We start from the raw sequence: 16,340 nt of genomic DNA, 5'->3' as shown, positions 1-16,340 counted from the left end.
TAGCAAACCAAATTTACCATGATTTTTCAAATTGTGAATAGGGAGGTACAATAATTCAAGTTTGTTCGGGGTTTATTTTTTCTCCATCTCCATCATAATCAATAGAATATATACGTACAGTGCGAGTAAACGGAAAGAGACGTCAACATTGTCCTACGAGTAACCAAAGAGCGGGGTATACATTGTACTTTGGCTGAAATGTTTATTTAAAGAGGTGAAACATTTGAGTGTTAAATAATTTAGGGGATGAAGGTGGATGGACCTACTAAAAAGCCATTAGCTTTATTGCAGATTATGGGTTACTCCAGTTAAAATGTGCAAATAAAAGAATATGAAATACGTGGTCATCAAAATATGCAGGACCATGTTACGTATTCATTATTGATCAAGTTAAACACAATTTATATTCGCAGTAACACATACTATATTGTTAAGGGTGTTGATAGTAAAGCTATAGATAAGGTGTTTAAATCCGGCAGAAACGTGTTGCGCTTGACATAGCCACACACGTGAGTGATGGTGTGCCAATATCAATTGAGACCAACACGTTTTATATCAGATTCTGTCTGTCAGCATGCTGTTGTTTGTATATCGCACAAGCAAACGTCGCTCAGTCCACCGTATCAGCGAGCTTTAGATATGTGACGCGAACGCTATGAAACGACGCTGATTAGACCCATGTATATATATATATATATATATATATATATATATATATATATATATATATAGATAGATAGATAGATAGATAGATAGATATATGTGGAGGGAAAGTGAAGAAGAGGATAATAAAGTTTACCATACAGGAGGAGGAAAAGAGAAGATGAAGATATTTCCATATGTGTAAGGTCTGAAAGTTTTTTTAAGTGTTTTAACACGATTATTATTTTTTTTTATATCTCTTTGACAGAGAAAAATATAATCGATGTTTTATTGAAAGTTATGACGCCCAGGCATTCTGTGTTTTATGATTCAATTTCAGCCCTTTGCAGGCACGTCGAAACTTTCTCTCTTCGATAAATCACTCAACTGTGCTGAAAACCGCATGTTGATTCACCATTGTTAAGTGTGTTTTTTTCTCTCTCTCTTTGTAATGATGTGTTTGATTATTGGCCCCCTATTCATTCATTTATTTCTGATTTTATCTCAATTTTTCCTCACCTGCCAGAATTGTTTAGTCTTAAGCAGACTTTCTAGATCTGTTTAATTGCCATTAGTCATGTTTCTTTGTTCTGCGTCATGTAAAATATGAAGTTTTGTACTTTGAATAATTTTATTGATATGAATTCAGAGTTTTATATAATACGTTGCAATAGTATATTTTTGATGAATGTAATATTGATTGATGTTTTGTAATAGAGAGTAAATTGTATTTTAATTGTTATGATGAAAAATACATGCAATTATGATGATGATAATTTCAGGGAATAAGAAGAGGTTGAAGGAGGGAAAGTGAAGATGTAAAGTTTATGATGAGGGGGTAAAGAGAAGATGAAGAAAAAGAAGATGAGTACATGAAAAGAAAGTGGATTCTTAGTAAGGTTATTTGTATAAGCAATAGAGATTATATATGAAAATAAGAACAAAGGTGTGAACAATTGTTATTGTATTGTTTGCTTTTTGTTTTGTTAATGGTAAAGGTTAATTTAATTGTGCAATAGCTAGTATTTTTAATATATGTTTGTATATTTGAATGTATTCATGATCCTTGTGAGATGTCCGCAGTTCAGCCTCCTGGCTGCAAGAGATGTTAGTCAATAAATACCTTTCAATCAATCAATCAATATATATATATATATATATATATATATATATATATATATATATATATAAATTATGCTTATAATCATATATTTATGTTCTGCATAATCGTTGCTATATAGACAGCCGTTTCCAATGTCCAACCCTGGAGGCTGCGTCGCCTTAGCGTTCGCGTCTCAGATCTAAAGCTCGCTATTCATTAACGTCTTGTGAAAGTGACGACAACCCCCGCATTCCAGAAAATGTTGTTCCGTGTTCGTCACAACTCTCTCTCTCTCTCTCTCTCTCTCTCTCTCTCTCTGTTTCTATACTGTCTCTTTTCCTTTCTGTTTTTTTTTTCATTCCTTCATCCTTTCTTTATCTCTCTTTGATTCATTAATCCGTCTCTCTTCTTTCTATAGTTAGGCATGTTAGGTCAGGCGTGAAAATTACCACAGATTTCAGATCTATTATACAATCACTCACATAGCAAAGGACATCTATGCAACCTGAGGAGCGAGTGTGCATTAACAAATAAGAAGTGTTCCATTGGGAATCATGCAGTTCCCCTCACATTCCAAAGCATTCTGCAATCTTTCTCATACTATCAAGTCATCACTATTCACCCCACCCGCAAACCAAAAAGATAAAGTCGCAGAGTTGAATAAAATGTCTCTCTTGGGATAGACACAGCCTCAAGTTGTATATGTTTGGATCGGACCCACTCCTTTGCAAATTACTGAAAACGTTGTGATTTCCCCTCCAATAAAAGTTCTTCCCTATAACATTATGAGATTCGTGCTGATGGCAATCTAATGCAAGCGCTATATTTTGACTTGCCGGATATAGATCTATAATGCCTCCTCGGAATTGCGTTTTGCCTTTTCTCTGACCGTCCAGCTGGTGATCCTTTCTCAACGAACGCCGAGATCATTACTTGTTTCATATTGGACATCTGGTGCATGTAGGCGGTGTGATACCTCGCGAGAGACTCTGATTAACCCTTCATCTGCAGATGCGACTTTGATGTACTGTGTATGCAACGCTTTGACGTTTTGTGTACCAGTTGGCATACAAAGCATAATATGAAGAGTTTGTTCGCAAAAACCGATAAGTCCATATTTATTTGCCAAATGGAGATATTTGCGATTAAAGGTCAAGAAAAATAAAGAGAACAATAAGAATTTTTTTTCTTCTTTTGACCATAACTTCAAAAATGTATACCTTTATGTGTAGTGACCAATATAGCATTTAAAAGGTATTATTTTGTACTTTACGATAGAGACCGTACTTCAAAATCTTCAAAAAATGGACTTATCCGTTTTTGCGAACAAACTCTTCATATATACAAACAGTTAAACTATATGGAGAGCGAGCAGAACAAAGAAGTACCCTCACACTCGACTGTCCAAGTTCAATCCTTATTTTTTTTTGACCAGTTCAACATAATTATGAATAGCATCCCAATCCTATATAGTTGACAACATTGACATTAGAGAAAGAAACCACCAAACCAGTAACTTGTCTCGTAAGGAAAATCAACAATATTTGCAAATCAGAAATGCATAACACATTGAACGCACAAACTGGCCCAACACGTAGTACACTAAAAACTAGACCAAAACATGCCGAGGTTGACAAACTATTATTTAAAAAAAAAAAAAAAAAAAGATGAGTTGATAGTCCGGTTATTTCACTGCAAATAGAAGTGGAACTATTCCTCCGGCTGTATGATTCTACCCCTTTATCAACGCGTTTCCAATCGATTTTCACTGTATTGCTTTAATATACGATAATCTGTTTTCAATCACCTCCCCGCCCCCGAAAAAAAAGAGTAGAACAATTGAACAGAGAGACTAGGGGAAAAAAAAGATGAGTATACATTGACATTAATCTTTAATAGTGAAAAACAAGCAGCTGCATGTCATTATTCATCATTATTCATTTGTTATTCGACAAGAACTTTCGCCCTTTCCGCTTTGTCTGTCGTGTATACTCTATTCCTGTTACTTACATACATCTCCTCGATTCCCTGAGATGATTATATATCGGAACATTATCACGTGGTGATTATGTCACTCCATTGAAAATGGCAACTGTTAACCCCCTCTGTGCCAATGGGTCAAAAGCGCACAAATTTCACACACAAACCTATGGCCAGGAGAGTAATGCGACACACAGAGGGTTAAAGGTCTTGTATATACCTTTGGGAGCAGTGATTTTTAAAAAAAAATATTTAAGATATCACTTTTGATGCGCATGTGTAGGTCAGTTGTATCACAAACTATAAAATGGGTTCAAGAATGTAGCCAATTGGAAGCGCTGAAATGAGTCACGTGTGCGTGCATTAATTTTTACTATCATGCACGGCCTTGCAAAAAAGCGTAAAGTCACTGACGTCACAATGTTTACACTAGCAGTGCGCACTTAATCAATTGTTACAAGTGCGTCGCGCGCTACCATACGCGCTGTCAATCCTGTAAACAACTTCTCGTTCGGGCTGCCAGCCGGCCTTTCTTGTGCACAACAATCATGTGGCGTACGTATACGTTTATACGTACAGTACTTACATGTGCGGGATTTCCGAGTGCGACGTGCGTAAATGTTTGGGACGAACATCCTCGGACGTCTTGACCCACAAAGGTACGTTAAAAAACGCTGACAAATGCTGTTAGTTTTCGAATTTTCGACCCATTTTATAAAACAAATGATGCACAGGATTATTTCGTGGCGTTAGTGGAGGCGTAGCTCACTCTCGGGTATTTACAATGTCGTGCATGTTTCACAATTGTAAATACCCTCGAGTGCACTATACGCCTACACTAACGCACTCTATCCTGTGCATCATTTGTATAACATCCTACCATATATAATTTTTGCAATAAAGCCTAAAATATAAGGAGATATCACTATCTTTTTTCATTAAACCATAACTTTAGACGATTTAGTCTGAAAACATATTTATTCAAATATTGTTCACATTTTGTTTATTTAACAATACTTAATATCGATTATACTGGTTCAAATTTTTACATTGTTTTTGTTTCATCTGCAAATGGTAAATTATGACTGTGGGCGTAACACTAATCGTACGTGTCAACCGCGCCCTTGTCAGTGAAGTCATTTACATACAACAGCCCAGCTGCACTTTCTACAATATTATGCAGTCCTCTTCATAATTGGAGTACAGAAATACCGATTATGTGCGAATCTCTTAACTTTCTTCAATGCGGTGGGCCTATAGGCGACACACATCACGTGGATGTCGTTGTATAAGGCAAAGATCTTCGTTTTACACTGGATTTTTGTTCTTGTTTTTTTTTTAACCTCAGAAATGCATCGTAGATATAACTTGCAACTTGAGTGGAAACCTATGGCTACTTTAGTTTATTGATATTCTTATTTGCATGATTATACTCTTTGTAAAGAGAAAAGGAAGCAATCTGCGCATTATTATGAGCTACAATATAAACAGATACAGTAATAACAATACTGAGTATATAATGAAAATATTAATAGTTATCATGATTATTACAAGGAAATTATCGTTATCATTGCTATTCTTTATCAGTGTTGTTGCCATGATCATCTATGTCATCATTATCATTATCATTACAAAAATCATCATCTCTATTATCCTGGCAAATTTCCTTTTTGCGGTTATCATTCTTATTAATATTGTTCATTATTTGTCGTTATTTATTATTATTATTCTATTATCTTATCATTGTTATGATTATCATTGTTATCATTATCACCACTATGATTACCTTGATAGTTATCATCGTTATTTTTTATCTTTTTTGCAGTAAAGACTCAAGCCCTAGTTACCTCGCCACGTTGTGGCGTTGGATGTGAGTTTGGTTGTTATAATTTGATTTGAGTTTATTATTGACATAAGCTTTAAAGTCGTCGGGAAGGGATGGAGAAGCAGATAACAGATTCGAATGATAAAAAAAAAAAAACTGTCTAACAATTTTTTTTTTGCAAGTAAAATATATTTATCTCCAATAATAAAAAAGATCAATTCACTTTAATCTACTGTACAAATTTATAGGAGAATAATGATATTCTTTTTAAAGATAAATGAAATGATTATATATTTTCATATTTTAACAAAACAAATAAAATGGCAATAGTATAATTACCGAATAAAAAAGAATTGAAGGAAGGACCTGTATAAAATAAAATCCATCCCCCAAGACAATTCGCCCTATATATAGCTAACCTATAACTACCCTTCTGACCATTATTTACTGTAATTATGATCTATCCAAGGAAAACCTTACCTAACCTTATATCATGCACACACACACACACACACACACGCACGCAATATCAGTCTGAGCTACATGTACGTATTTCAAGTTGTAGTATAGATCATCGAGTATATGACATAGTAATCAGAGCTGATAATGATTATGAATAGTATAAAGATTGTAAAGAAGATCTATAAGCAGAAATCAACCAAAGTTGCTTCCCTATATTGCATTCCTGCCCCGTACCCTCCCCCTTTTTTTCACCGTAAAATTCCACTCCGCATTCAAGACAACGCCATTAAAGGAAGTGAAATGACAAGAAAAAACACATTCAATCTGATTCAAATCAAATGAGATTTCATTTCCAATAGCATATTTTGTTGATGCAAGTTCAAAGAGAAGATGATAGTTAATATAAGTTCAAGAAAATGATGTTCCAGCAAAATGGGACATAGAATGACGTCATGAGTGTAGAAAGTTTTGATTTTCCCCAAATATAGTGATATTAGCAACAAAAAATAATAGAATATATATGTGAGTCTAACAAAACCAGTTTGTTAAATCCCATATCGCAAATGAAAAATAATAAATTTTCACCGAATTATATGATTAATAGCTAGAACTGCGTGCGCCAGAAGACTGGGATACGCGCACGATGAGACAACCTTATAGTTAACCCATTATCTGACCGACGCTAAATACCTTCCGTAATGTGACTCGACATTTCGATTAATTAGAACATAATCACAGAGACTCCAGCTCTCCCGTTTTCGACGGGAGATCTCCCGCCGAAAACCCATTTTTGCAAAATCTCCCGTTCTCCCGTTTGAGTTTTAATTTCTCCCGCCCTGGCTCAATGTCTCCCGTTGGAAAGGATTTCTTACTTATTGCTATCGTATGTTGCAAAAATATTTAGATAGCACCAGAGAGCATCTATAACCCTAGGAACTTCGCGCTTCGCACACATTAACTTGGAGTCTCCCGTTTGCTAGGGGTTTCGGGCTGGAGAATCTCCAGATCAGAAGGTGCTTCGGGTTGGAGTCTCTGTAATCATTTCAAGCTGTGCGCTTCCCTGCATTATTCGGTGACGGGAGGAGAACGAAGGAGACAAAGAGGGTGGATAGAAGGGGAGAAAGACGGAGACAAGAGGGAGGGGGACTTGAAGCCAGTGTTTACCATTATATTGGAGCAGTGAGTACCAAAAAAAAAAATTTTCGAGTTCCACACTTGATGCATAATGTAGTTCAGTTGTATATGTGAGCATCCTATATACCATTATAAAAATTTCGCAATAAAGTCACAAACATTCGGAGATATCACTGATATGTATTCAATTTATCAATAAACCAAAACTGCTTTATTTTAGACGATTTATTCCAGAAGAGATTTTTATAAAACTATTCTTCACATTTTGTATATTTAACAATACTTAGCATTGATTATCATACTGATTAACATCTTTAGGCCTATACATTGATGAATTTTAAAGCACTAAAGCTGGGGTGTTTTTTTTTTTTCATCTGCAAATGGCAAATATAATTGGGTGTAAGAGAGAGAGAGAGAGAGGGAGAGGGTGCGGAGGAGAAAGGGGGGGGGGAATGGCGACAATATCAATGGTATATACGTCATTGAAGGATCCAGGGAAAATAAAACAGTGAGGGGGAGGGGGGAGGAGAGGGCAGGGTTTTGGTCAGATTTAGATGGGGGCTCAGTACACTTGCACACACACGCACACAGATACACACATACACACACACACACATATTATACACACATAAAATCACGCACGCACAAACACACAGGGGAAGGGAAAATACAGGATAGGGGAAAAGGGGTATCGTTACACATAATTATATACAGTGCACTCCCGTTACAACGAACACGGTTATAACGAAATTTCGTTATAACGAAGTAAATCTTCCGGTCCCAAAATTATCACCATTAAAGTTTATGGTACAAAATTTGCTTATAACGAACACGGTTATAGCGAAATTTCCGTTATAACGAAGTCTTTTCCGAGCGCCACAGACAAGGAAAAACAAAAGAAATGTGCTCCGTTATAACGAAATGCGAATTGCTTTCGAAAATACGTAGCGGAACAAGCATTTATAGCGTCTCTGCGTGGGTGAACGCTTCACACATTGTGTGTTCGCTCCTTGTGTCACACACGGTTTCTGAGGGGAACTTGCGTTTATTATTGTAATACAGTTATCCCATCACATTTCACATAGCTTTGCAGTACGTGTATGATGAGTATTCAGCAAACATAATATACGTGGTTCCTTGTTTTCGTTATATGTTGTATTTGTTCGGTCATAACGAAATTTCGTTATAACGAAAGAAAACTGCCGGTCCCGAGCATTTCGTTATAACGGGAGTGCAATGTAGTACGATTACATGTTATGACAGTGTATACAAGTAGATGTACGTCTTGGTGATTATTTTTCATGTGTGTGTGTGTGTAATACATTTCAAAGCGATATTTATTCCTATGAATTTAATTCATCAATTTTATCGATATCGGATTTAGAGGCGTCAAAAACAGGTTCTGGTACGGTAAACACCTCTCACGCATCGGAGTGGACTAGGCCTCTCGAGGCTGAGAATTCTGCTCAACGTACAGAGCCGGATTGTCAAGAACAGTACGTGGCGGATCCAGGGAGGACCGCACCGGGAGCACGCCCCCCCCCCCTTTAATTTTTGTTGAAACAAAAGAAATAAAAAGAAAAAATGGGGGAGGGGTGCGTGCACCCCCTTGATTTTGTAAACGCGCCCCCTCTTTACGGAATTCCTGGATCCGCCCCTGCAGTGGATGCAACCCAGAACAATAAAAAAAAATAGTGAATTTAGTGAATTTAAATAAGTTATTGACTCTTTCGACCCCCTCTCGGCGTACGAGGGTACAAAGAACATAAATAACAATAGTATGACAAACCAGTGAATAAAAAAATTCTTGTAGATTACACATAATGACACAAAAGATAATGCAAGATACTATAGTGTATATATATGAGAATACAAACATGAGTAAAAATGAAAAGATACACAGACAATCTACATGTAAATAGCAGAATATTTCAAATTTAATAAAGAAGGTTTCTTCACTAACCTACCGCTATGTGTCCATTTAGGACCGACTCTTTTTGTATTATCTATAGGTCTATGGTGCCTGAGCGATTATCTTTTTCAATGTTTTAGAACATGAATTGGGACATATTATTTATATAAGACGTCTCCCCCTTTGGAAATGAGGACAAACAAAAATAATAATGAAACTCATCTCCTATGTGAGACGACAAGCAGAGTGTGCACTGCATATCACAATGTGATGTGTTCGCATTGAATCGACCATTGTTTACAGGTAATTTATGCGATCTACACCGAAACTTACATAAACTAAAAGCATCAGATTTATTTAGGGTGAAAAATGATTTTCAAAGACATCATTGCTTTTAAACATTCTATAATTTGTGCAAACACGGTTTGACCGTCTGCGACCCCGCCCCATTCCTGACAAAACAAAATATCTCATTCAGTCTTAGTTTTGGCAAGTTAACGTTTAAACACAATCTAAAGTGTGTCTTCAATGAATCTTAACCGTGAGAATTTAAAGTCCAATTTAACATCTTTAAACAAAGAATGAAGTGGGAGGATTGTTTCACTGACGCCGGATCTGGGACCCCTCATGAGAAGTAATACACTGTATGCCCCTGCTAACAACGAAAGCCAAAAAGATACAATAAATCCGCACGTAGATGGCGTCAATACTGAACTAGTATTCCACATAGGGGGCCCCCACAACAACAACAACAACACATGCAACAGCATAGCAGTATGTGATATGGATCTCTAGATTGTTACATGACTGGAGCGTACAACGTACCGGTAATCTTGAGTTTGGTAAAGCAGGGTGCTACAAAAATAAGTGTCTTGTAAATATGGGGTTATTTTCTCATAGTTCTGATGTCAAGTCATTGTGTTATGTCTTGATAGTGGTTCTGCTCGGTCTAGATTGTTGCATTAGCACCTCCAGCACGCGAAAGTTGATGGTCGACCGTATCGCTGGAGAAGCACGTGGAAAAATAGCTGATACACGTAAGCGAGTCAGCCCGAAGCGCCCCGTGGGAAGCAACCTAGTGGATGGCAGTGATCCGTTCCGGGCTGTGTGGAACTTGCCAAATCATTGCGGGGATAAGTTCGGCGTTGACCTGCCGTTGGCGGAATATGGGATAGAATTCAACAGCAATCATAACTGGAATTACGGAAATGTAGTTTCAATATTTTACAACAGAGCCCTCGGATTATATCCACACTACGAGATCCAAAACGGCAAATCGGTCGCGGTTAACAAGGGATTGCCGCAGGTGGGCTTACCTATTTATGCACGTAGCTCCATCATCCATAGGAATACTCATCATGTTACTGCCCTAGAAATGCATTTACTCTGTGGGTGTGTATCATAAGGCGCTGGTACAAAGTGTAACTGTTGTTGTTGTTGTTTAGTAAAGTCGTATGCTACTAATATTACTAAACTAATGATATATATATACTTAACTAGACATTTAGCCATTTAGTGCATGCCACTAAAAAAAAAAAAAAATGTAGACTATTCATGGCACACAATTATTTTATAAATTTAAACTTGTTTTTTAGGCCTATACCCATGCCACCCACCATTTTGGTCTAACTAAACTATATATTAAATAGGCTATTATATAGTTTAGTTAGACCAAAATGGTGGGTGGCATGGGGACGAAGATGTCACCCCCCCCCCCCCACAAGCAGGAGCTTAATCATTTTTTTTTTCAACTACGGTGTAAATTACAAGTGCGATCTGGTTTATTATATGTTTGTAGAAATATTATTTTGGCTTAAATAGATGAATTCTATTCAATAACATAAAACTAACAAAAAAAAAAAAAATGTTGGACCTAATTGGAAAGTACCAAAATCCATTATTGTCCCCGCCGAACGAGTTCGAGCAGGGGACTATGAAACGGGCTCCGTACGTGTGTGTGTCCGTGTGTCCGTCCGTCCGTCCGTGTGTCCGTGTGTGCGTCCGTGTGTGCGTCCGTGTGTGATCAAAATCTTCAATTTGCTACTTCTCTGTCATTTATGAGCCAATTTTGATTCTGTTTGCTTTATATGAATAATGATAGCACTAACTACATGGGAGCTTTGAAACTTCTACACAGAATTTCAGTCGTGACCTTTGACCTTGACCTTTGACCTATAATGTACATTTTGCTACAAAATGCTACTCCTTCGCCATTTCTAACCCGATTTCGATTCCGTTTGCTTTATGTGATGGCACTAGGTGAGGGCTTCAAAACTTCTACACAGAATTTTGACCTTTGACTTCTTTGACCTTTGACCTTGATTTTTGACCTGTATTGTACATTTGGCTACAAAATGCTACTCCTTCGCCATTTCTAACCCGATTTCGATTCCGTTTGCTTTATGTGATGGCACTAGGTGAGGGCTTCAAAACTTCTACACAGAATTTTGACCTTTGACTTCTTTGACCTTTGACCTTGATTTTTTGACCTATATTGTACATTTTGCTACAGGGCAAGTCCAAGATAAGGTCCCCTCAGAAGGCAAAATTTCATCTTTGCTCAATATTGACATGTTTGGTATCATTTTGAAGCTTATGAGTTGAAGTTTTGATTTCCATGGAGGAAAAAATGATATTATGTAAATTTATGCAAATTTCAAGGGCTTCATTTGCATAAATGTGAAACACAGCGTTACGTATGGGACATTTATAAAAATTCATATTAATTCAAAGGAAAGCAAATGATATTTGATTAATATGTGGACATAAGAAGTTCATCACATAGTTTAATTTGGTATGAAAATTTAGGGATTATGCAAATGATTATGCAAATTAGCTCGTGTCCTATCACGAGATGTCCCATACGTAACAAAATGAGGTCATTTTTTTAGGTTTTTTCTGAAATTGCTAAGGTTATTTTAATGCCCTTTTGGAAAGTTCTAATTTATTGTTTAGAGAAATTAAATACCAGAGAAAAAAGAAAAAAAAGTAAAAGAAACATTTTTTTATTAGGCATTGAAATAATGTTACGTATGGGACAAATGTGTTACGTATGGGACATTCTCATACATATTGCATGTGAATGCATGTTGCTAGCTGGGAAGGTCTCTCAGTACACAAATGGTCAATCATCCTGAAGAAAGCATCCCAACATTGCAGCTGCTTTTTGAGTTATAGACACTTGAAACAATACATGAACTTGACTGAACAATTTTCAGAAAGGGGGAGGGGAAAATGGCAAAATACACAATGAAAAATCAGCATATAAGGGATGGTATAGTTTTTTGTAGAAATGAGGATTCAGTTTTCAACATTTAATGAGATGATTGGAAACCAATTATATGAATTACTTAAGAGCATACAATCTTAAGACTAGAGGAATTCAAAGTTTATGTGATGGAGTTCCAATTTGAAATGGTTGTGATATTATATATAAAAATAAAGTAAAATGATTTTTTATTTATTGCAAGTGATACACAAATTGTCCTTATTCAGTTTTCAATAGTAGCCACGACAAAATTCATGGGTATACATACTGAGGTGTGACTCGAATCAATGACCTGACTGCTAGACAGACATCACATATCTACTCGATCACTGGGGTTCCACGCAGCAGGTATTGCTTATTTATTAAACTTGATATTTCTTGTGTCAAGTTGTTTTTTATTGAAACTGAATGGCAAACTGCCCTTCATCAATGGAAGTAAACACTTAACTATTCAATTTTTCAGTAGTAACTATCCTGATGAAAATAGGGCATACAGTACATACTAAGGTTGGTCATAAAAAATATAGAATATGATTAAATGTGATTATGATGGTAAATATCTGGGGAATATTGTTTCCTTGTCAATCTAGATCAGTATTTGAGTAATTTCAACTGATTCCACCTCAATAATTATGCAAAAATTTGTTTATGGGTATTTTGCAAAATTATTTTGCAAAATACCCATAAACATGGTTCTCCACACACTAAACGAATGGGGGACAAAGGGCATGCATACCCAAGTTGGTCATAAATATATAAAAATATGATTGAATATGATTATGATGGTGAATATTTTGGGAATATTGTTTCCTTGACAATCTGGATCAGTATTTGAGTAGTTTCAACTGATTTTACTTCAATAATTATGCAAAATACCCATAAACATGGTTCTTTACACACTGAATGAATGGGGGACAAACTGTCCCATACGTAACTGTCCCATACGTAACTCGTCATGTCTGTCTTTAATTAGAACCTGTAATTAGAGCTTTTTGCCTAATTACATGAAACTTACCTGTGATAATCTTGAGTGTTGTGACTTTCATCACAGTGAGTTACAAGTTGTAGAATGATATACTTTCAGAGAGTTTTGAGGTTGAAAAAAATGTTCAAAAAAACAAATTTTTTCTGGTCCCATACGTAACGGCACATATTTTCTCTTCTAGAATATAATTGTCAAGGTCATTTTTCTCAATTTTTTACATGATTATACTTCTCCTAGATATCAATCACCATGATGAAGTTCAATATGATCAAAGGCCATTAACACTATTTTTCAGGTCATAAAAGTCTCTGAATGTCCCATACGTAACGTGCGCGTTATCTTGGACTTGCCCTACAAAATGCTACTCCTTCGCCATTTCTAACCCGATTTCGATTCCGTTTGCTTTATGTGATGGCACTAGGTGAGGGCTTCAACACTTCTACACAGAATTTTGACCTTTGACTTCTTTGACCTTTGACCTTGATTTTTTGACCTGTATTGTACATTTTGTTACAAAATGCTACTTCCGGCGGGGACATATTGTATATTACGCACCGCGTAATTTCTACTTTTCCTTGTATGTTTTTATCATACTGCCATGTCTGATGCATTTTTTAACCTGTTGAGGACGGACTGATTTTTGCTATCAACAGCATGCATTTCCCGCATAGACACGTGTCCGAGTATATACTTGGGACTTGTCCTCAATGGGTAATGAAACTTGGGGAGAACTACAACTAACCGCTACAGGGCCTATGTAGACATGAATTAAAAGAATAAAGTACTCATAATTGAAACTGTTGCATAGGACTATATTATATTGAATTATTCTAACTTTTTCTTCTACTACTTCTGCTTCCTCTTCTTCTTCTTTTTTTCTTCTTCTCCTTTTTTTTTTTTCTTCTTCTTCTTCTTCTTCTCCTTTTTCTCATCCATGTGACAGACATGAGACTCCAGGCATAAAAGTGCTCATAAAAAATATACATGTTTCAAAAAAACAAAAAAAAAAAACAAACAGACAAACACAAAAACTGACAGTACAAGTATTTGAACAAGGATATGTACATTGGAAACTGTTCACCAGTATCTGATACAGTGGCAGACTTTGAAGAGCTAGTAGTGTAGTGTTTATGTGCACTTCTACCTTAGATACTATAGCATTGTAAATAATGTACAGCTTGTACATCAATGTAGTTATATAGATTGGGGTTGAACACTGATTTTTTTTTCTCTCTCTCTCTGGTGGCCCATTGGGGCCACTACAATCTGCAATTTTGGTGACCCGTGATGAAAAGGAAACATGATCAATTTTGAATCTTAGCCCCCATGTTGGGCCACATAGATGCGTCAATGTATAAAGGTACTGGTCGGTACTCTTTCCCCACAGCTTGGTAACATCACCCAGCATCTGGAAAAGGCTGCTGCTGACGTTCTGGCTGCCATCCCCGACCCAGACTTCAGTGGCGTCGGAGTGATAGACTGGGAGAGTTGGCGCCCTCAGTGGGAGCAGGACTTCGACACCCTGGCCATCTACCGCAACAAGTCGCTGGACCACGTCCGAGCCTCTTTGCCTTATATAGATGATGCCACAGTGGAGATGTTGGCCCAGCTGGAATGGACGCAAGCAGCCAAGCTTTACATGGAGAGCACACTCATGCTGGTGAAGAAGCTACGTCCCAAGGCCATGTGGGGCTACTATAGCTACCCATACTGCTACGACGGCCACTCACCGAACATGACCTGTACTGAGACTGGCATGATCACGAACAACAACATCATGTGGTTATTTAACATCAGCACTGCCCTCTATCCTTCCATATATCTGCACCCAAGACTCTCAGACCAGAGGGACTATGTAAAGAACCACCTGAAGGAAGCGTTTCGGCTGCGGGAAAGATCCAGTGATCCCAAGGGCCCCATCTTCAGTTACGCAAGGTTCAACTACAGCAATACAGGATACTACTATTCACTGGTAGGCCTAACGGACTGAAATAATAACCCATTGTCTACAAGATGTTTGTATGTATTTCAGTGCATGTCTCACTCAGCTTCTGTGAGGTCTATCTCGGTTTACAATGGGTTATTTCTCTTTGTTTGACATCTTTGATGATTTTTACCAAGCATTCAGGTGCTCAAGAAATGCCAGTGTGACATCTAGTGTGAAGACACAGATTTATAACAATAAATTGTACTTCCTCCTATCCCTGGCCAACAAATGTGGAAACCTGTTTTTTGCTCAAAGAATTCTGACTTATAGAATGGACTAAAGAAATAAACTCGAATGCTTTGTTTCTTAACATCAATCCCATTCCTTCTCTCTCTCTACGTCTATGTTGTGGACTTTGTAGGAAGACTTGAATAACACCATACTGCTGTCTGCTGAGATGGGAACAAATGGCGTTGTCTTCTGGGGAGATAACAACGACGACAGAACCATGCAGACCTGCAAAGGGCTCCAAGACTACATACGCAATGCGCTCGGACCCGTCGTGGCGATGTCGCGCAAGGGGGCAGCAACCTGCAGCGCCCGTGTTTGCTCTGGGAACGGGAGATGCGTAGGAAACATCTTAACTTGCGGAAAGGATCCAGCCGGCGTGGACGGTGGAAGATATTGGACAGTCGGGGACAAGTTTCCAGAGGAGGGGGTCAAGATGGACGTGTGTTCGTGTCGCTGTTTTAGAGGCTGGACTGGAAAAGACTGCAGCATCCCTGAAACACAACAAACCTGAAGTTTCCGAGAAAGTAAAAAAAAAAAAAATCAGTGCCTTGATTCTATTAATAACTTTTGCTTTTCCTAATTTTGATATTATTTTGAAGCCAAAGATGAATGAATACATGTACCTCCAATTGTACAACTTACTAATTTCAAGGCAATATGTTTCTTTTCAGTGTCAATCTTCCCTGATGTAAGGAGGGGTGCATACATTGTATTACAGATAATGGGCAAATAATTTGCTGTAAAGTGTGATGAGAATAGAAATCAGATTGCAATATGTTTAAAAGAGTGTTAACCCGTTGAGGACGAGTCCC

The 16,340-nt window shown here is 37.2% G+C and overlaps 1 protein-coding gene across 1 annotated transcript; it reads left to right on the top strand.

Moving 5' to 3' along the window:
• Window positions 1-9,934: 9,934 nt before the first annotated feature.
• LOC139735066 (hyaluronidase-1-like) lies at window positions 9,935-16,060 on the top strand. Its single transcript, XM_071645840.1, has 3 exons — window positions 9,935-10,363; window positions 14,698-15,282; window positions 15,659-16,060. Exons 1-3 carry the CDS (start codon window positions 9,938-9,940, stop codon window positions 16,037-16,039), a joined length of 1,392 nt encoding a protein of 463 aa, XP_071501941.1. The 5' UTR covers window positions 9,935-9,937; the 3' UTR covers window positions 16,040-16,060.
• Window positions 16,061-16,340: the final 280 nt, after the last annotated feature.

This window comes from Diadema antillarum, unplaced genomic scaffold (assembly GCF_040938485.1).
Source record: "Diadema antillarum isolate AM-2024a unplaced genomic scaffold, OU_Dant_1.0 seq00000563_RagTag, whole genome shotgun sequence".
Taxonomy (NCBI): Eukaryota; Metazoa; Echinodermata; class Echinoidea; order Diadematoida; family Diadematidae; genus Diadema; species Diadema antillarum.
This window is presented reverse-complemented; position numbering and strand designations above follow the sequence as displayed.